Genomic DNA, 22191 nt, shown 5'->3' with positions numbered 1-22191 from the left:
GTTTTTATTGTATTTTGCTTTGGGTTCTTGGTCATGAAATCCTTGCCTAAGCCAATGTCTAGGAGGTTTTTTTCAGTGTTATCTTCTAGAATTTTTATAGTTTCAGTTCTTAGTTTTAACTCCTTGATCCATCTTGGTTGATTTTTGTATAAGGTAGGAGATGAGGATCCAGTTTCATTCTCCTACATGTGGCTAGCCAATTATCCCAGCACCATTTGTTGAATAAAGTGTCTTTCCCCACTTTATGTTTTTGTTTGCTTTGTCGAAGATCAGTTGGCTGTAAGTATTTGTGTTTATTTCTGGGTTCTCTATTTTGTTCCATTGGTCTATGGGCCCATTTTCATACCAGTACCTTGCTGTTTTGGTGACTATGGCCTTATAGTATAGTTTGAAATCAGGTAATGTGATGCCTCCAGATTTGTTCTTTTTGCTTAGTCTTGCTTTGGCTATGCAGGCTTTTTTTGGGTTTTATATGAATTTTAGGATTGTTTTTTATAGTTCTGTGAAGAATGTTGGTGGTATTTTGATGAGAATTGCATTGAATTTATAGATTTCTTTTGGTAGTATGGTAATTTTCACAATATTGCTTCTACCCATCCGTGAGCATGGGATGTGTTTCCATTTGCTTGTGTCATCTGTGATTTCTTTCAGCAGTGTTTTGTAGTTTTCCTTGTAGAGGTCTTTCACCTCCTTAGGCCAGGTATATTTCTAAGTTTTTTGTCTTGTTTTGTTTTGTTTTGTTACAGCTATTGTAAAAGGGATTGAGTTCTCGATTTGATTCTCAGACTGGTCACTGTTGGAGTATAGGAGAGCTACTGATTTGTGTACATTAATTTTGTATCCAAAAATGTTGCAGAATTTTTGTATCAATTTTAGGAGCTTTTTGGAGGAGTCTGTAGAGTTTTCTAGGTATACAGTCATATCAGCAAACAGCGACAGTTTGGCTTCCTCTTTACCGATTTGGATGCCCTTTATTTCTTTCTCTTGTCTGATTGCTTCCAGTAATGTGTTGAAGTGGTGAGAGTGGGCATCCTTGTCTTGTTCCAATTTTCAGAGGGAATGCTTTCAACTTTTCCCCATTCAGTATTATGTTGGCTGTGGGTTTGTCATAGATGGCTTTTATTACATTGAGGTATGTTCCTTGTATGCCGATTTTGCTGAGACCTTTAATCATAAACAGATGCCAGATTTTGTTGAATGTTTTTTTTTGCATCTATTGAGATGATCATGTGATTTTTGTTTTTAATTCTGTTTATGTGGTGTGTCACGTTTATTGACTTGAGTGTGTTCAACCATCCCTTCTTCCCTGGTATGAAGCCCACTTGATTGTGGTGGATTATCTTTTTGATATGATTTTGAATGTTTCCATCACAAAGAAATGGTAAACGTTTGATGTGATGCATATGCTAAATACTCTCATGTGATGCATATGTGAAATACCCTGATTTGCTTATTACACATTGTATACATGTATCAAAATATCACACTGTACTATATCAATATGTATAATTATGTCAATTAAAATAAATAAAAATAATAGCCATGGCTTTAAATAACTTGAGAAATAATATAATGGACCAGGGGATGAGGAAATAACATGACCCAGCCCTGACCAGTAAGTGTTCCCCACACTATACCACATCTCCGTAACAACAGGTATTGGTCCAAAGGTCATCTTCTCTGGTTCTTTATTTATGAACATTGTCAGAAAGATGTCTGTTTGTCTGCTGAAGCTGTTAAGGTAGGATAACGTGAGAGGAGTTGGAGCTGAGAAGCTGATATTGGCTATCTTCTTTAGAAGTAAAGAGAGATCTGATGACAAATGTGAGTCTCTGAATCTAATCATGTCTCTAGCCAGCCTCACCCCTGGCCTTTCCAGATAAATTTACATGTTGAATCTTTTCTTTAAAATTATTAACTTGTGACTAAAAAGGTCTTGCTTCTATAACACAAATATTATTTGTTTTTAAGTGAAGGCCCAACAGATTTTAATGTCTCTCCATCAGTGAACTATAATTACTAGAAGTGTAGCCTTGGACATGTCACTTATATTAACCTTTCTAATTCCCAGTGTTACATCTGAACCTTGAAGACATAAAATGAGCTTTGACCTATTATAAGGATTAGGAGGTAGAATAAATGTAAAGTACCAGGACCTGACACTTGGAAAGTTTTTTTAAACATCCCAGCTCTTTTCATCATTTGTAAGCTGCACTATTAATTTATTAACAGTTTTTGAGGGAAAACTTAAATCTGCATTAAGCATATGCAGTGTTTTTGGGTGATGGGCATACTTATATTTATCCCTTCAGTTATGTAATATTTTCCCATCAATATCCAAATTTTAAGACTTATATTTTTGAGAACTATAGAGTCAAAAGCATTTTCTGAATTGACTTTGGTCACAGGTTACTCTGCACTGCATCACTGAGACACACCTGTCTGTAAAGCTTTTCTTATACATAATCTCCAAGACATATAATCCTGTATGGAGACACTTGAATTTCCACAAAGATGCTGGACATTTCATCAGGACCTTACGGCGCTGGAGGCAGATAAGATCTTTCAGAATAAAATTAGCACCCCTTGGCATGAAGCTTCACATGCTGAGATACAGAGTTCCTAGGGTGCCTCCTGAATGTGGTCTTCAAGATGAAGAGAAAATGTCAGGCTATGAGATTCAAAAGAGAGGAGTCAGAGAAACACCTCCTCTGGAATCAGGACCAATTTTAGTATTGAGATTCAGTCAAAGAAAGATATAGAAGCTAAATATAGGGCCACAATTTGAAGACATAAGAAAGGTAAGATTTCACACTATTAGTACTGAGATGGGGCCAATAGTACCATATGATCCCAGAATCTCAGTGCTGACATCATTCCAAGTTTAATCTTCCAATTCTCCAACTTAGAATGTCATCTTTTCCTCCTTCACTCCCACGTCACCTCCTGTAGGGCACTTCTGCATGGCGTGCAAAGCATCTCCCTTGATGGCTATTTTCTGTGCTTGCCCCGGAGTCTTCTCTGTGTTGCACCTGTGATCACGCTGTTCTATAACCAGCTTCTTTCCCCAGAGGACTGAGGGCTCCCTCCATGTATCTCCAGTACCTAACACAAAATGAGTTTTACTGCATACTATACTTCATTTTTATCATATATTATTTAAAAATGTTTCTACAAACTTATAGTGAAAACTCTTAAGTTTTCAGAGACAGGAATTTTTCCCTTGTCCCACATCTCCTAACCTGAAAATTTCTGTTTTGTAGAAGTGGCAACTTTTTATTCTTCAAAAAATTAAACATAGAATTGGCATATGATCCAGCAATTCCTCTTCGGGATACAGACCCAAAAGAAGTTAAAGCAGAGACCAAGCAGATATTTGTACATCATGTTTATAACAACATTATTCACAACTGCCAAAAGATAGAAGCAACAGAGTATACATCCATCAATGGATGAACAACATGTGGTAGATCCATACAAGGGAATATTTTTCAGAAGAAGGAAGGAAATTATTTTCCTATAATATGTGTGAACCTTGAAGACGAAGCTAGATTAAATAAATCAGACTGAAAAGGAAAAATATTGTATCAATCCACTTATGTGATTCACCTAGTTTAGTAAGATTCATAGACAGAATGAAGAATGGAGGTTATCAGGGGCTGGGAGGAGGAGAGAGTGAGGAGATGTTGCTCAATAGACCTAGCATTTATTTTGGGAAGATGAAAAAGTTCTGGAGATGGAGGGTGGTGACGGTTACACAGCATGAATATACTTAATGTCATAGAACTATACACTTAAACATGGCAAAATGGTAAATTTTATTATATTTTTAAACCATATTTTTAAAAAGAAGCAGCTACTCTAATGCTATAAATGGCTTCTTCTTATCCTTATCTCCGTATTTCTTTATTTCTTGTTCAAACTTTTTTTTTTTTTAGACAAGGTTTCACTCTGTCACCTAGACTGGAGTACAATGACATGATCATGGCTCACTGCAGCCTTGGCCTCCTGGGCTCAGGTGATCCTCTCACCTCAGCCTCCTGAGTAGCTAGGACTACAGGTGCAAGCCCACCACACCTGGCTAATTTTTCTGTTCTTTGGTAGAGACAGGGTCTCACTACATTGCCCAGGCTGGTCTCTTGGCCTACCAAAGTGCTGGGATTATAGGTTTGAGCCACTGTGCCCAGCCTCAAACTTTCCATTATAGAAAACTTCAAATACACAAAAACAGAATCATATAATGAATTCTCATTATCCATCATCACATTAAATAATTATTAACATTTGTCCATCATGTTTCATGTTTCCACTTTTTTCCAGAAGAATTTTTAAAAATAGACTTCAGTTCTAGAACAGTTTTAACTACAGAGAAATTGAGAAGTTGTTTCTGCTGTTATTAACATCTAACATTAGTATAGTTAATTTCTTACAATTATTGAACCAATATTGATGCATTATTTTTAACCAAAAGTCATACATTACTCAGGTGTCCTTGGGTTTTACCTAATAATATTTTTTTACTCCAAGGTCCCATTCAAGATACCCTATTACATAGAGTTTTCAGGCCTCCTTAGGCTCCTCTTGGCTGTGGCAATTCCTCAGATTTTCCTTGTTTTTGATGACCTAGACTTTATTGAGGAATACTAGTTAGGTATTTTATAGAATTTTACTCTATTGGAATTCAGTGTTTTTTTTTTTTTTCATAATAAGTAGGGGTTATGGATTTGGGGGAGGAAAGCCACAAGTGAAGTACCATTTTCCTTACATCATATCAAGAATTCACACTTCCAGAAGAGGGAGTTAATGCTCTCCCTTTAAGGACAAAGTATCTACCTGCCTTATTTGGAGTTCTTCTGCAGGGGAGATTTGGCCTCCTCTCCTCTATTGATTTATTTATCACATCATTTATATCATTATAAACTCATCTCTGGAGGATTGTAAAAGCAAATCCTTTAATACAATTTCACAGTTAAATAGTTTAGCATGCATCTTTCACAGAATAGAGTTTTTAAAAAACATAAAGCCATGCTATTCTCACACCAACAATATTAACAACAGTTCTCTAATTTTGCCAAATACTCAATGCATATTCAAATCTCTCTCTTGTCTTTTTCAATTGGTCTGTCTGAAACAGAATCTAGAGAAGGTCCACACATTGCAATTGCTTGTGTCTCTTTATTTTCTGTTCTTCTATAACATACCACCCACCCTACCTATTTTTTTTTCTCAAGCCTTTGATTTGTTGGAGAAACTGTTACCAGAAAAACAGGTCCCGATCCTGACCTCAAAAGAGTATTCTTGGATCTTGCACAGGAAGGAATTAAAGGTGAGTCACAGAGTGCAGTGAGAAGGAGATAGTTCATTGAAAGTTACTCAATACAGAGTAGGTGTCCTCAGAAAGCAAAAGGAAGAATGCACTATCTTTGTTGTAAACTCTTCTAATATAGGGGTTTAATCTACATAAAAGCTAAGTTAAATGTCTATGTGTGGGTGCTCTGACAGCATGACAAAATTTAGTACTTTGTTGATTTAAAGAAAGTTATCCTTAGCATTTTAGTTAGTATATCAAAGCATGACTATAATAATCTTAAAAGCATATATTATAATGTGATGTCAGGACATGTGGACATTCTGTTGTCTGTCATAGACGTTTGTTCTTGCAGGCATTATTAAGTTGTTTGTTCAGCTGTAAACCTCTTATGACCATGGGTTGTGACTGGCAAGGAATATGCTTTGTTAGTTGAAAGATGGAGTTGACTTTAAAATGGTGTCACCCTGGCTCTCCTATGCTTTTGTTTCCCCCAAAAAGCCAGGTTACTTATCCTGTAGAATGATCCACATTCTGAGTTTGGCTAATGCATTCTCATGGTATTAACTTGTTTCTTTATATGTTGTATTTTCTGTTACCAACAAAATAATTCTTCTGATACACATTTGTAATCTTACCATGCCAGCATCTGCTACTCTTCATGTTACCAAATTTCTGTTCAAGGACCACTAAAGCTACAGTCAGTGGACATTCTGAGACCTCTAGGGGAGGGTGGAGATGCTGTCCTTTAATATATTCTGACCCAAGCAACCTCCCCACTTGGCATGGTGAATCTAGACAAGCTAAAGAATTTACTATACCCCAAGCCTGCACCAGCCCTCTCCTAAGACCTTGGGCACTCTCATTTCCCTTTGTTTTTTTTTTCTAAAGGAAGTCATAGTTTCTCATAACCTTTGCTAGTGATCCTGGACCTTGGTTGTTCCCTGAGGCTGTGTTCTCCACACTGCTGCCATCACTGCTAGAGCAGAGGTGCAGAGAGCTCAGGAGAGAGAAGGGAAGAAAAGCTGAAGATTTTGTGTTAGTCATGCTTTCCTGACTCCGGTAAAAGTGCTTCCTCCACCTGCAACCATTTCTGTTTCTATACTGCTGAGTCTTGTGTTCCCAAGACCAAGGGAAGCCCATTTTCTTTAAAGCCAGTCACAATTTCTGTTGGCTGATGGAATATCTGTTTTCCAGCAGTTGTGTTCCTGCTCACAAATGCAAAACAGTTTGATGCTGCACACATTCCAGGGCTTAGGCTGGAAATGCTGTCCCTTGCTCCTTTGTTACCTTCTGACAGGGATCAGTCCATAGTGTAGTTGGTGTCACAACAGTCCCGAAGAAGCCTTCCAATAGATACCCAAATGTGATTCAAAGCGGCACAGGCACACACCACGGTGCCACATGGTGCCTATGTAAAGCAAGTATATCAGGAATGCTAAGCAGAGAAGTAGCAGAACACACTGATCCCCACGTTCTCATTGTACAGTTGGGTGCAATCAAGCTGGCACAATGGACTCTTCTCATGGCTACTGTTCCAGTAGTGTGGATGCCCCCAAATGCTGCATATTTACTAGGACAGCCAGGCAGAGACAGCTGTGTACTATGATACAACAGTCGTCCCTCTTAGAGGAAGTGACCTTGTTAGAAGTGGGAGTTTCTGAAGCTCTTCAGCTGTTTCTGGCCTGCTCTTCCACAGCGTCACTTCAGACCTGCTGGCCCAGCTATCCACTCCGCTAACAGGTCTGTCTCTGCTAACAGGTATAGCTCTGTCTCCTCAGCAAATGTTCTAGGCTCTGACTGCAAGTGCTGACTTGGGCTCCCAGCCCCACACAGACCCTCTGTTCCATGAAAGGGCCATCTATGCAAAGTGCCCCCCAAATGCCAAAGGAGCCAATAAGCCAAGGAACAAGACAGACAAATCTAGTCTGTCGGTAAAGGGTGTTTTATTGGGGAACTTACAGACAGAAGTATGGTCTTGGATGGCAGCAAGACAGGTAGGTTTCTGCACTTATTACCCCCACACTCAGGGCTTATATACCACAGGGAAAGAGTATACATGCTCTGTGCAAGACAAAGGCTACTACTGTCCAGAACAGGCAAGAATGCTAATGTGTCATAGCCTAGAATTTGTATAACATCAAGGTTGACATGTTCTTACAATAGGGATGGTAAATAAAGTAGGAATCAGGAGTCAGTCCTGGGACTGGGGCTAATCAGAAGTCAGCATAGACAATTAGCATCCAAGAGGGAGTCACTTTTCTCTCCACGTCCCAGCCCTCTAATCCAGCTCTTACAATCTCATGGACTCACATTTTACCCATAGTCCCTGAGCCTTCAGAGGGGGCTGTGGGTGACATTTTGATGGTGTGAGTGACGCATTTTATCAGTTTGTTTTCTACTTGTTAAGCAGGGGCCACAGCAACAAACAAACAACAGGCAATGATATGTATGCCATGTGTAAGACACAGAATTAAAAATGCCCTTTACCACATTTATTCAGGAACCAAACCAAGAGGTATAGAGCAGAACAGCAATAGGAACAGAAGACTATGAGTGGAATTAAAAATGTTTAGCAGGTATTTGGTGGGGCAGTTCTTCGTCGTTAAACAGAATGACTGGTAGCTCCATCTCTGTTGGTTAGGACATAGGATTGTGGGCTGGGAGTACATACCAAACATGTTGCCTGAGGGGCAAAGGCGCTGGTATTATCTGTAAGGTTACAGGGGCAGCAAGGGACCATGTCAAATGGCCGGCCAGGGTGCTTCTTAAAAGGGGCTGTGTTCCAGTTTATTGGTATGTGGAGTGTTTTGGCCCAGACTTCAACAGGATCGATGGAAACCACTTTAGTTGGTAGGGAATTCCTTGCTGTCTGGAAAGAAATGCTCTATCCAACATAGGGGAAGTTGCTAGTCCAACCCCCATTCAAGTGTCTCCTCCCTGGCTTAAGATCTTGAAGAATCCTAAATAACCTTTGCCATTGGCCTTTTATCTGCTCAGGTCAGAGATGAATCTGGTTGGACTTTCTTTACTACTATGGTTAATGGATCCTTCTCTGTGGTGGTCCTGAGTCATTGGTGTGGTGCCAGCACCATATTTGTCTCAACCAAATCAAGGTTTCTAATGGCTTGAGGCAAAACCTTTGTCTAACTATGAAAGATACTGGATTTTGAGAGTGCTCAAAACTGTGCCTTCAAAATACCATTTTTCCTTTCGATCAACCCTGTTGCTTAGGGGAGTATACAGTAAGTGAAATACCCAATCTATGTCCTTTTCATGCATCCAGTCTTGGACATCATGTCTGGTGAAATGCATGGCTCGATTGCTATCAATATGTGGAGGGTACCCATACATGACACTGAGTTGCTCCAAGCCCCTGATGGTGGCTGTTTGGTTTGCTCTTACAAGGGAAGGCTTGCAACAATCCCATGGCAGTATATACACATGTTAGTGCATACTTTTGTCAAGATTACTGGCAGGGGTCTGATGTAGTCTATCTACCAGTCTGTCACAGGGGTGGCTGTCTTATGTATATGTCCAGGTGTATGTGGGATGTGGCAGAGGTACAGACGGGAACAAATTAAGCAGTTTGCTACCACCACCACTAAATCTGCATAGCAGAGAGCCAATCCTGCTCCCTTTGCTATTTGGCAGCCCATTCATGCACTGAAATCCCCACTGTGATATGTACCTAATCAACTAGCTCAGTATTCTAATTCTGCCTCCATGTTTCTGGGAGGTGAATCTGACCAGTGTGCTGAAGCAATTCGGTCCACAATGGGTTCCTGTAGACTTTTCCAAATGTCTTTCCACATACCAGCTCCCCATAAGGATTTTTAAATTATATACCAATCATCTTGGGCCCTTTGGGCAAGCCAAATTGTAAGACCCTTAAGTACTGCCAGATTGTCTGTACAGAGAACTATAGGTGGTGGCTCACGGGTACAAACCAACCATGCAGCTTGGAGTTCTGCCCATTGACTGCTCTGTTGCATTCCCATCTCAAACCAGATACTGTCTGTCTGTGGTTGTGCAGCTACTACTGTCTATACACGGGGTTACCTTGGCTCGATGCATCTAAGTACCAAGCATTATCAGGAATGAGGGCCATGCCTTCATGTACCATTGGAGACATCTCCTGTGAGGGCGCCACAATAGGGGCAGCACTGGACTCATAATGTACTGGCCCTAAGATAGCATGCAGTTCATCTCTTAAGGGACACATGGAGAAGGCACTATGTTGTTGCATGTATGCATGGCACTTTTGTAAAGTGGAGACTTGGGCAATAGCTGATACAGGCCTGGCAAACACTCCTACCCAGTCCTTGATAGGAGACCTGTTCTCCCTGGTACCAGGAAAGCGGCAGTTATGGATTCAACTTGTGGCAAGACCTTCTATATCCCCAGGACCTGTTGTTCAACTGGGAAATAGCAGGTTTCAGTACCCTTCTATAATTGTGACTAAAATTCTAAAGGAACTGCTTCCCTATGCTGGACTTTGTATTTTCATCATCCAAAATTATAGTTTAGTTTTACCTTTAAAAATATGTTTTTTGTTCTCATTTGTTCCATAGGTTTCTCCTCGAAATTTATATTGTATGGTAAGGTTTCCTATTGTTTGCATTTTGTGGATTGCATGCCAAGGTGTGGTTTAATGTATTTCTATTACCTGTATTTTCTATAAATTGGTAGTTTGGTATAGAGGTTTGTGTATATTCAGGGTTTTTTTTTTTCCTGTAAGTATTGATGGTTCTGTAAAAGGAAAATAAAATCTTGGGGCCCCAAAATTACTAAGCTAAAAGGAAAAGTCAAGCTGGAAACTGCTTAGGGCAAACCTGCCTCCCATCTATTCAAAGTCGCCCCTCTGCTCACTGAGATAAACACATGTCTGATTGCCTCATTTGGAAAGGCTAATCAGAAACTCAAAAGAATGCAACCATTTGTCTCTCATCTACCTGTGACCTGGAAGCCCCCTCCTTGCTTCGAGTTGTCCCGCCTTTCCAGACGGAATCAATCTTCAGCTTACATATGTTGATCACTGTCTCATGTCCCCTTAAAATGTATAAAACCAAGTTGTGCTCTGACCACCAAAGTTGTGCTGAGAAGTGACACCAAAGAACATGGTGGCATAAGAACTCCAAGGACCCCCTCCCCTCCACAGCGGCAATGTGCTTGTTGAAACACCAGTATAAAAAAACTCGATGAGAGCTGTGATTGGATTTAGTGTTGATATATTTTTTGTAAATTGTGGTAAAACATACATACTATATAATTTACCTTCTAACCACTTTTTCAGTGTACAATTTGGTGGCATTAAGCACATTTACAGTGTTGTGTAACCACCACCAATATCCATTTCCAGAACATTTTCATCATCCCAAACAGAAACTGTACCCATTAAACCATAACTGCCCATTCTCCCTACCCCCAGCCCCTGGTAATCTCTATTCTATTTTCTGTTTCTATGAATTTGCTTATTCTAGCTACTTTATATAAGTAAAATATCATATTTGTTTTTATTTCTGGCTTATTTCACTTATAGTGTTTTCAAGGCTCATCCAATTAGAATTTCATTCACTTTTAAGGCTGAATAATATTCCATGCTTATGTGCACCGTGGGTTGTTTATCCAGTCATCCTCTGGTGGACACTCGGTTGCTTCTACCTTTTGGATATTGGGTATAGTGCTGCTATGGGCCTGAGTGTACACATATCTGGGTGAGTTCCTGCTTTCAGTTCTTTTGGGTATGCCCAAAAGTGGAATTGTTGGCTCATATAGTAATTCTATTTTTACTTTCTTGAGGAATCACTATACTGTTTTCCATGGTGGCTGCACCACTGTATACTCTCACCAGCAGTGTACAAGTGTTCCAATTTCTCCATATCTTCACCAACACTTGGCCTAGTGAAGTTTACCATATTTTTATGTCCTTATTGGCATTCCTTTTTTTTTTTTTTTTTTTTTTGAGACAGAGTCTTGCTCTGTTGCCAGGCTGGAGTGCAGTGGCACAATCTCGGCTCGCTGTAACCCCCGCCTCCCAGGTTCAAGTGATTCTCCTGCCTCAGCCTCCCGAGTAGCTGAGACTACAGGTACATGCCACCATGCCCAACTAATATTTGTATTTTTTTAGTAGAGACGGGGTTTCACCATGTTCGCCAGGATGGTCTTGATCTCTTGACCTCGTGATCCGCCCTCCTCGGCCTCCCAAAGTACTGGGATTATAGGCATGAGCCACCATGCCTGACCAGCATTCCTTATTTTTATGTCCTTATTGTATATCTTCTTTAGAGAATTGTCTGTTCATATTTTTTACCCATTTTTGAATGAGATTGTTTTGCTATTGTTGAACTGTAGTTCTTTACATATTCTGGATATTAATACTTTATCAGATATGTGATTGGCAAATATTTCCTCCTAGTCTGTGCATTTTCTTTTGACTCTCTTAATAGTGTCCTTTGATGCAAAAAAGTTTTTAAATTTTGATGCATTCTAATTTGTCATTTTTCTTATATTACTTGTACTATTGGTCACGAGCCAAGAAACCACTACCAATTCTAATGTCCATAAGATTTTCCTCAGTATTTTCTTGAGGGTTTTACAGGTTCAATTCTTAAGGTTAGTTCTTTGAGTCATTCTGACTTAATTTTTGAAAAGGGTGTAATGGAAGGACATGAGTTTTGTCCAGCATGATTCTTTTGCGTGTTGATATCCAGGTTTCTAGCACCATTTGTTGATGCACCATTGTTGCAGTGGGGCTGACACATTTGTAAGACGCAGTGAGCACTAATACATGGGAACACCATGCATTTATTTACCTGTCTTTCCTCCACAGTTGTTTTGAGAAGGCTTTCACTGACAAACTCAACAGAAATGAATATATATGACTTCTTATAAAATCATATTCAAGTAAAATTATAAATTTTAAAATGTTAAGACTGGAGCAAGACTGGAACATCACTAGACAAGCTGAAACATAGGCTGAAATGAAGGATTTATGTTTACTTTGCTACAAATTTTGTTGGCCCACAATCTCTTATGCTTATTGCTTAAGAGAGCCACAGAGTGGGGTGATAGCTCACATAATCAGTCCCTGGTTTTCTGCTTCAGAAAGAAGTTTAAATTCTCTGCTTAGACAGAGTAAGGAAATTAACTGAAAGATGTCTAATGTGAAGTTGGCATCTACAAAGTGAAGGAGTGAGTAGTAAGTGTAAACATCAGGAATCCCAGGAGATTCTATCTTTTCACATGGAAATGGCCTCACTATGCACTGCTGAAGGGAGAAGGTCCCTTCAGGGGACCTTCATGATGAAGAAGAACACAATATGATGTAGGAATTTTCTGCTGCAGCCCTAAACTGAATTGTCCTTCTCTCTAGCTACAGGTCTCACAAAGTTTTATAGCTTCAAACCTTTCACCTGGGCCAAGATTTTGGTTTTTTTTGATGTTGTTTGTTTGAACTGCTGCCTGGGGCTAAGAAAAGTGACTTGGATATTTTGTCAAAATGGTATTTCTTTGATGGAATGTGAAATCCGCAAACACTCTGCTTTCCTGCTGTATCCCCAGAGCAGGTTGAGTACCTTGCACTTCTCAGCACTTCACTAGAAGTGGTAGAAGATTTGGAGTTAGGGCCTCCCTCAATCTCTACCCTTTCTTTAATTCAGAGGATCACAAGCTGTTGGGGGAAGAGTGATATCTTGGGCCTCTAGCTGATCTGATGAATATTAATATCCAATGTCCTGTAATGAAGTCGTGTGTGCATGTAACATCACTTCTGCATGCAGTGTCATAGGAAAGTGGGTTCCTGGACCCCAGGTTAAGAGCCTAAGCACTAAAGGCACAGAGCTAGAGCTCTAGGAGGGGAGGGGTGGCTGGGGTGGAACCTCGTCTTGTCCTTTAATCCTGGGGCCTTTTCACTCCTCACATGGTGGGTGGTGGGCGTCTGGCAGGTGCCGATGTTGATGGAGTCGAGGGAGGGAACTGGCCTGGACAGGGAAAAACAGGGTTGGAGAGATAATTAAGGCGGACATTATTTTTTTTGAGCGTAAGTCGTGGCTGGAAATCTGGAAAGCCTGAAAGAGTATCCCCCTACCCAAACCTGTTTTTTCCTTTTCCCTCAAGCCTCATTTGGCCACAGGCCCAGTGTGAACACCAGGGGGCGCCACAGACCATGAAGGCGCCCACAGACCATGAAGGCACCGTGCAGCTGGGATTGTTTGTGGTCGGCTACTGGGTCCCTGACTTAACCAGGGGAGCCAAGACCTTGCAGCCAAGTGGCCTGGATTCAACCTGCAGCTCTGGTCCTACCGACACTTCTCCCCCTGGTGCCTCAGTTTCTTAATCTGTGAAATGGTGAGGACATTACAGCATTTACCTCTGGGGCGGGTTTCTCAACAGCAGCACTATTAACAATTTGGGACAGAGAATCTTGTGGAGTGTTCTGTCCTGTGCATTGTGGGAGGTTTGCCAGCAGCGCCCCACTCACCCCCTTCCACCAATCCCCATGTGACAACCGAAAATGTCCCAGGATTTTTAGGTCTCCCTTGGGTCTGGAAGCTGCACTTAGGCATTTTCCCACCTGACACTTGAGCTCATCTCTGCTTTGGTCCACATAAGGCCACTTTAAAAAAATGTTGTTTCTTTAAAGACTCCAACCATCTTTTAAACAAATCCATTTTCTTCCTCTATTTCTGCATTCAGTTAATCCTTCCAAACCCTTTCTTTAGTATATCTTGAAATGTATCAATTCCAGTTCTAGTAATTAGCGTGTCTGACTTGCATGATATCAGCTATGACCCCTAGTAGAGCTCTGATTCCTTTAGCACAGGGAATGTGTTCTCGATTCTGCTCTGGATGATGTAAATCAATTTATTTTGCTTTACTTGTCTGGGATGTTGCTCCTCATCTGTAAGATGTAAATGTGTATGTGGCTTGGATTACTAAGTGGTTTTATTTCTTCATTCACCTGACATTTGTTGTGTACCTGCTGCAAGTCAAATACATGGCATGGTATTGTTTCCTTGATCACACCACAGCAAATGAGAAAATGAGACATTATAGCCAGGTGTGGCGGCACAGGCTTGTCGTCCTAGCTACTCAGAAGGCTGAGGCAGGAGAATTGCTTCAGCCCAGGAGTTTGAGGTTACAGTGAGGTATGATACCACCATTGCATTTCAGCCTGGGCAACAGACCCTGTCTCTGAAAAAAGGGAAAAAGACCTTGTGAGCTGTCTCCATGTACTCTATGTCTCAGGAGACTCGTGTCCTGTAATTTTTCTAAATGGCATCTCCATGTGGTCTTTCATGAATGTTTGTCTGGTATTTCTTCTCTATCCTTTTACTTTCAACTTTTCTGTACCTTCTACTGAAATTATGGCTTTTGTAAACAGCCTATGATTATTTATTTACTTATTTATTTTTACCCCCCTGCACTATTTGTCTTGTAATTAGAGTGTCTGAGTCCATTATGTTTAATGTAATTATTGACCTCACTGGGTTTAAGTCTGTACATTGTCATTTGCTGCCGTCTAATATCTCTTTCTTGCTCAACTATTTTTCTTATGTTACCTTCTTTAGATGAATAAAAAACTTTGCATTATTGTAGTCTTTTAAGTGTCCTAATTACACATTCTCTTATTATTTCTTTAATTATCTGAGAAAGCATAATAATCTGTGACTTATTATAACCAACAGCAGACCATAACTTCCCTGACTTTCACCTACCTGTGCAGACAGCCCAGGGGAGAATCAGTGCTCTGGCTCTGAGACACAGGGGTGGTGGGAGTAGGACAGTGATTGGATGATGAATCTGTAGCTGTAGAGGCATCTGGGCCCCTCACCTGCATTCCTCATAGATGTCTCCTCCACTGAATGCCTGCGATGCCGTCTCCTCTCTATGCTCCTGCCAGAGTCTCCCCATCTCCACTGACAGCAGCTCCACCCTTCTGCTCACTCAGTCCAATACTGTGGGTGTCCTTGATTCTTCTTCTCACACCACAGATAAATCCATTAGCAAGTGCTGTGAGTCCATCTTCAAATTCATCCAGAATCCCTTCACTTTTCACTATTTCCCCTGCTCACACCCTAGTCAAGGTAAGCAACGTGTCCATCCTAGAATACTGTACTCCTTTCCCACCATTTTCCCCACTGCATCACTGGTTCCCCACCTCTCAATTCTGTTCTCAGCACAGCAGCCAGAAAGAAGCTTTCAAAGGATGAGCCCTACTATGTCCCACTTTTCAAAACTGTCCTCCCCATGTCATTCAGAGCAAAGGTCAACACCCTTCCCACACCCTCCAGGGCTACCTGCTCTAGCCACATCTTTGACCTCACTTCAGTTTCTCTGTGTCCAGCCCTTCTGGCCTCTTCCTTTTTCCAGGAACACAGACAATTTCCTGCCCTAGTGCATCTGCACTGAAGGTTCCCCTGCCTGAAAAGAACTTTCCCAGACATCCTTGCAGACAACTCCTCACATCCCTCAAATCTTTACTCCAAGGTCACATTTGCAATAAGGCCCATGCTGACCACCCAGCACAACAGCCACCTCCCTGTCCCCACAGCCCACCCTCTGGATCACCTGCCACACAGCACTTGCCACCTTCTAACTCAAGCATTTTCTGTTCCTACTCTGCTTATACTGTATCTATCATCTGCCTACAGAGGTGTCCAATTTTTTGGCTTCCCTGGGCCACATGGGAAGAATAAGCATTGTCTTGAGCCACACATAAAATACACTAATGACCGCTGATGAGCAGAAAGAATAGAAAAAAGAAAAAAATATGCGTGCATAATTTTCATGATATTTGCCACCACAGATAAGCAAAAATCTTCTCACCTTCAAAGCTGTCCTGGGCCACATGCAGCCCGAGAGCTGTGGGTTGGACAAGCTTGCATCTAGAACGTATACACCACGAGGCCAGAAATTTTTCTGTTTTTACTTTAATGATGTTTTCTAAGTGCAAAAACAGTCATATACCTAGCAGACAACAAATGTCAGTTGAATGAATGATCACTGTAGAGCACCTCCCTATCCGAAAGGCAATATCTTTATTAACGTAGCTAAAGAACAACATCGTCTCACACCAACATCAGTGCTGCCAGTGCTTTTCTCACCAGGGCTGCTTGTGTGTCCTCCCCACCTCCTCCCACACCAACCCTCCTGCACACTGCAGCACACAGCCATATTTTTCTGTTCAGGAGAGATCATCCTAGGCTTGTGGGTCCAATTTTCCAACCCCATATAAATCTAAATTAGACTCTGCTTTATAAATGCATGAGTTTGGATTGGACCCAGCACTGGGATTACTACAACTCAGGCAGGAAGAAGAGTAGGAGAGCAGAAGAGGAGTTCCAACAGAAAGTTACCTATGATGAGAAACTACAGGACCCCTCCTCTCTGCAAATTTCAGAATCTGCTTCCTTTAAGAAGGTTGGGGAAAAAGATGGAAAATACAATTCAGGAAAGAGACCTGGAAGGAGGGCAAGAGATACAGGGGTCTGAAAATTTGTCTCTTGATACTGGAAGGACTTCTATGTGTAGGGAACACCCTAGGTGACATCCAAGTCCCTGTGATCACAGGTCCTGGTGGGACAAGGTTCTACTGAAGGGCCAAGGACAATGGAGCAGCAAAGATGACCCAGCTGAGCTGTGACCACATAAAGCCCATGGTGGCCTGAGCACCCACTGGGCACAGCCCCATCTACTCTCCTCCCCTGCAACAAATCAGCACAAGAAACACGTGGACTCTGGAAGGTTCTTATGTCTTCCATTTATTTTGTCTCTCAAATTTTAGGAATCTTCTCCTTTAATTAACCCATCAACCTGTCATGGCAATAATTTGAAAAAAGTAAATTTATACTCAGATTCTAATTTTAATAGGGAAGTAAGAAGTTACAGCTCAGTGCACCATGAAGTTGAGACAGAGATGGAGACATCCCAGCACCACTTCTCTGGAACAGGAAAGGTGATCGGGGAAGGAATGTAGGTCAGTGTGGGGAATGGGGGTCATGGTGGACACGGGTGTGGGCTGGTCTCCCCACCTCCTCACATTATGCCTATAGGGACACAGACACATTCAGATGCCTTTGCAGAAAGAGAAGTCAGGGTTCTTGAAGTCACAAAGGGAAGGCATGAACAAATCTTGCCTCTCAGTCCCACACAAGGCAGCTGTCTCACACTGTAGAAAAAATATTCATGAACAAATTCATTCATATCACTCACAGTGAGGGGTCACACCTTAAACAGCCCATCATGTGCTCAATACATCCAAGTCAAAGAAACCCCATAGCACAGCTATATCCACTGTTACCCCCAACAACCCACACACATCAGCCTCCCCAGGGTCTCACCTTTACAAGCTGTGAGAGACACATCAGAGCCCTGGGCACTTTGGCTACCTGAGGTAGAACAAAAACAGGACCTGGTCAGATCCCACAGGAGATGTGGCTAGAGGAGGAATTGTGGGCTGGGTGAGTTCCCCTATGGGCTCCCAAACACAGTTTCCCAAGGATCTCAGGGATCAGCCTCCTTCATACTTACTTGCAGCCTGAGAGTAGCTCCCTCCTTCTCTATCTATGGGAAGAAAACGTCCTGTGAGAGGCCAGAAAGGTTGCAGGGCCATGAGGTCCTAGAAGAACTTCCTAGTCTTGGACCCTCGAGAAGTTTCCAGAAATGTGTGACTGCAAACCAAGGGCAGGATCAGGAAAAACAAGGAAAGCAGATGTGGGTCCTGGACCAACTGCCCTCCTAAGGTCTGTCCTCAGCAGGGACCTTCCCCTGACCTGTGACTGCTGGGGTCAGGTCCCCATCACTACAATCATCAAGGTGATAAATCTGTCCTTCATTGTCACAGGTGCTTACAAAAGAGTAAGTGCTGGCACACAGGGCCCAGGCTGGGTAGGCCCATGAGTGTGGATGGTGCTTCCCAGTAACCAGGCAGGACACACTACTACCTGGGGCTTGAAACCCCCAGTGGGACAAGAAAACTCAGACCCCACTCCTCCCCCCTTCCCCACCTGAGCTCTTCTTCCTCCACATCACAGCAGTGACCACAGCACCAGTGACCACAGCTCCAAGGAGAACCAGGCCAGCAATGATACCCACAATGGGGATGGTGGGCTGGGGAGACAGCTCTGGGAAAGGAGGGGAATGTGAGGGTTCTGACCTCCAGGACCCAGCCCTGACCCTGCTAAAGGTCTCCAGAGGGGTTCCTGCTTTCCCTAAGAGACATGACCCCCCATCTCTCTCCTTATCCCATCTCAGGGTGAGGGGCTCAGGCAGCCCCTCGTGCTGCACATGGCACATGTATCTCTGTTCCTCTCCAGAAGGCACCACCACAGCCGCCCACTTCTGGAAGTTTCCATCTCCTGCGGGCCTGGTCTCCACCAGCTCCGTGTCCTGGGTTTGGTCCTCCCCATCCCGCTGCCAGGTCAGTGTGATCTCCGCAGGGTGGAAGCCCAGAGCCCAGCACCTCAGGGTGGCCTCATGTTCAGAGACAGAGTGGTGGGTCACGTGTGTCTTGGGGGGGTCTGAAAGGAAGAGTCAGAAAACTCAGGCACTTTGCATCTCTCATGGGACACCCCAGTAGCGCGCATGTGACCATCCTGAGAATGAACAGGACACCTGGGGTGGGGAAGGGAGCACAGAACCCAGACACCAGCCTGGACACAGGCACCTGGGATAATCTCCTATTCCTTGGAAAGTTCTAGTCTCTGAGCGGGGTAGCAGGGACTTCTGGTCCTGATCTGAGTGGAGGCCAAGGGACTCAGAGGAGCTGGAGTCAGACTCCGACAAACATTGAGTGTGAGGCAGACAACAAGGCCCGAGAGGAAAAGTCTCGGTGCCCAAGGCTGCTGTGGGGTCAAAGGGGACCGCGGATCAGTATTCCAGGGATTGTCTTCCCCTCCCTTCCCTCAGAGACTTCATCCCTTAATTGTCCCAGGAAGAGCAGGGTGGGCCCTCAGAGTCAATCTCTGGTACAGGATCTGGAAACCCAGGAGGATTCCTCTCCCTCAGGACAGGAGGGAGGGCGATATTCTGGTGGTAGTCCCATTTTCTTCCCCTCCTTGTGTGAGGCCAGCCCGGGAGATCGAGGAGGCTCCCCATGGCCCCTGGTACCCGCGCGCTGCAGCGTCTCCTTCCCATTCTCCAGGTGTCTGCGGAGCCACTCCACGCAGGTGCCCTCCAGGTAGGCTCTCCTTTGCTCAGCCACATTAGCCGCCTCCCACTTGCGCTGGGTGATCTGAGCCGCGGTGTCCGCGGCGGTCCAGGAGCGCATGTCCTCGTTCAGGGCGATGTAATCGTTGCCGTCGTAGGCATACTGCTCATACCCGCGGAGGAGACGCCCGTCGGGCCCCACGTCGCAGCCAAACATTCCCTGGAGGATGTGAGACCCTGGCCCAGTTCCCGCGGTCAGCCCCGCCCACCGAGCCCCGGCCCGGCCCTTAGCAACCTGCGGAGATTTTGGCCTCAACTGAAGATGAAACCGGGTAAAGACGCCTGGGGCTCTCCCGGGTCGAGGATCTCTGAAGGTCCCGCAGCCTCGGGGTCGATCTTGGACCCGAAGACTCAGGGGACCAGGGCCGTCCGTGAGGCATGCAGCGGGGAGTAAGTGATCTGCACCCCGGGCAGGGGTCACTCACCGGCCTCGCTCTGGTTGTAGTAGCGGAGCAGGGTCCGCAGGTTCACTCGGTCAGTCTGTGCCTGGGCCTTGGCGCCCAGTGTCTGTAGGTCCCAATACTCCGGCCCCTCCTGCTCCACCCACCGCGCCCGCGTCTTCATCCTCGGACTTGCGGCGTCACTGTCGAACCGCACGAACTGCGTGTCGTCCACGTAGCCCACGGCGATGAAGCGGGGCTCCCCGCGGCCCGGCCGGGAAACGGCGGTGCTGAAATACCTCAAGGAGTGGGAGCCTGGGGGCGAGGAGAGGCTGAGACCCGCCCGACCCTCCTCCCCGCGCGGCTCCGCGGGTCCTGCGCCCTGGCCGGGCGGGCCTTTCGCTCCTCCCAGCAGAGGCCGTTTCCCTCTTGACCCCGCACTCACCTGCCCAGGTCTCGGCCAGGGCCAGGGTCCCCGAGAGCAGCAGGAGGAGGGTTCGGGGCGACATGACCCCATCCTTGGCGTCTGGGGAGACTCCGAGTCCCGGTGGTTGCGTGGGGACTTTAGAACGGGGCCGCGCGACGCTGATTGGCTTCTCTAGAAACCCGACTCTCAGTGGGAGTGAGAACTGGATCCGCGTCGTGAGTGTCCAGGAAGAAGGACCCGTCGCAGGTTGGGAGAGGGAGAAGAGAAACTGCAGAGATTAGGAATCCCCAACGCTGCACCTCCCCAGCCCATGCACCGCCTTCGGGGCCTGAGACCCTGAGAGCCACGCCTGGGGCCCTGGGACTTCGCCCTGACCCAGCTCCTCCTGTGCCAAGCGCTCTGTCTCAATGTTTCCCCGAGTCTTGGCCCAGGAGCTGTCTGAGAAACCAGGAAGAAACCCTCGGCTTGGGCCCGGTCCCTCTGCCTTCACTTTTCATCCCGGAATTCCTGTCCCTGAAATGGACTCCCTGCCTCCCCACTCCTTACCTGTTCCCCTGGACTCTACTAGAAGAAAACTCACCCCAGGGAGCTGGTTGCCAGAGAGGGAGCTCGCCCTGGGAATGGAGGTGTAGAGACAGAGCTTTTTTTCTTTTCTTTCTTTTTTCTTTTTCTTTAAATCTGGAAAAGTTGTGCCTGAGTGTATGAGATAGAATAGAGACCAGTTTGCTTTTTGTGCATTAACTACAGTGGGTAACAGAATCTTGGTAACCCCTGAATGATCAGGAATCTAATCGGTAAAAAAATGTGACTTTGGCCCCTTGATGTATAAATGTGTCTAAAAGCATTACAACAGGACTCACAAAGCTCCTAAGTTTCACTTTCACAAACAAGGTATCTGTGACTCCCGCTTGTGGTGTCTTAAATTTACCTTCATTCCATAGCCCTGAGTTTCTGTGTGAGTCCAGGGTGTCTCCTCAATACAAAGTAGCCACTGTGTTCCTATATGTTGCAACCAGGAGTCATTACAGACTTTATTCACCTCAAAGTTGCAAGCGCTCGATGCAGTCACAATGCCCATCACCAGTGCTCATGCACTGCCTGTTTTTAGGAAGTATCCACATCTAAGTGGTGTGTATATTTTATAGGAACACTTAGTATTTTTAAAACCTGATTAACATAAAAAAACAATTAGTTTTTAAGCAGACCCACTTAAGGTATTAAGGCCAACTGCAAGTAACACCCCGCGAGGCTCTGTAGATGGACGTGTTGAAATACTATAAAACAATGTGTTCAAACCTAAGAATTCTGCTGCTTTTGAATTCTGTCCCTCTGCTCCTTTTCCTCACCTCCTGCTTCTCCAGCCCTTCCCACCATCCCTCTCATCCCTCAGGCCCTCCTCTCCCTTTAGTCCCCACCACCCTGTCACTCCTGAATTGTGACACTGGCACTCTCCCATTACCTGCTACGTGACTGTTCTCTCCACAGTGGTCTTGCTCCTGTGAGTCAAAGTGTGTCATTTCTCCACCTAAAACACTCCAGTGGCTCCACCTCGGTCTTGTGAAGCTTCTAGAATGTCAGGCACGTGAGCATATAAGGGCATACCTGGTTCATTGTAGGGACTAAATTAATTTTTGTTGACTGACTGAATGAAATATGAGTGTATTAAATTGTATCACAGAAAATTATAAAATGTAAAACACTGAAAAAGTTAAGAAAGTTTTTTTATGTAACTAGTGTGTATATAAATTCATCAGTTAATTCCATGAGTCTGTTGAGCCTGTGTATGAATTTTATAAGACTGTGTAACAAATTATCACAAACATTGGCTTTAAACAACACCCGTTTGTTGTATTCATTTATTTGTT

General features: G+C 44.0%; 1 protein-coding gene and 1 long non-coding RNA gene across 5 annotated transcripts in view; one reads left to right on the top strand and one right to left on the bottom strand.

The window, feature by feature from the left end:
* LOC100588639 (HLA class I histocompatibility antigen, A-11 alpha chain-like) overlaps positions 1-20448 on the bottom strand; it is a 462712-nt gene extending 442264 nt beyond the window's left edge. The window contains 9 exon segments of the mRNA XM_030803253.1: positions 17447-17480; positions 17653-17700; positions 17843-17875; positions 18319-18435; positions 18556-18831; positions 19421-19860; positions 19862-19956; positions 19958-20214; positions 20345-20448. Of these exon segments, the coding sequence (XP_030659113.1) occupies positions 17476-17480; positions 17653-17700; positions 17843-17875; positions 18319-18435; positions 18556-18831; positions 19421-19860; positions 19862-19956; positions 19958-20214; positions 20345-20408 (1335 nt within the window). The 5' untranslated portion in view covers positions 20409-20448 and the 3' untranslated portion in view covers positions 17447-17475.
* Positions 1-22191, top strand: part of LOC115832406 — a 72552-nt gene that overhangs the window by 38514 nt on the left and 11847 nt on the right. The window contains exons 3-4 of one of the 4 annotated variants that reach the window (XR_004027898.1): positions 5232-5326; positions 13427-14903. The exons of 1 other annotated variant lie outside the window; for it this stretch is intronic. This is a non-coding gene — a long non-coding RNA (uncharacterized LOC115832406). Of the gene's footprint in view, positions 1-5231; positions 5327-7069; positions 7231-13426; positions 14904-22191 lie in introns of those variants that run through there. 2 more of the 4 variants (XR_004027901.1, XR_004027899.1) reach the window with 2 other exon arrangements.

The sequence above is a fragment of the Nomascus leucogenys genome, chromosome 22a, assembly GCF_006542625.1.
Source record: "Nomascus leucogenys isolate Asia chromosome 22a, Asia_NLE_v1, whole genome shotgun sequence".
Classification (NCBI taxonomy): Eukaryota; Metazoa; Chordata; class Mammalia; order Primates; family Hylobatidae; genus Nomascus; species Nomascus leucogenys.
Note: the sequence above shows the minus strand (reverse complement) of the source record. Positions and strands in the feature narration are given on the sequence as shown.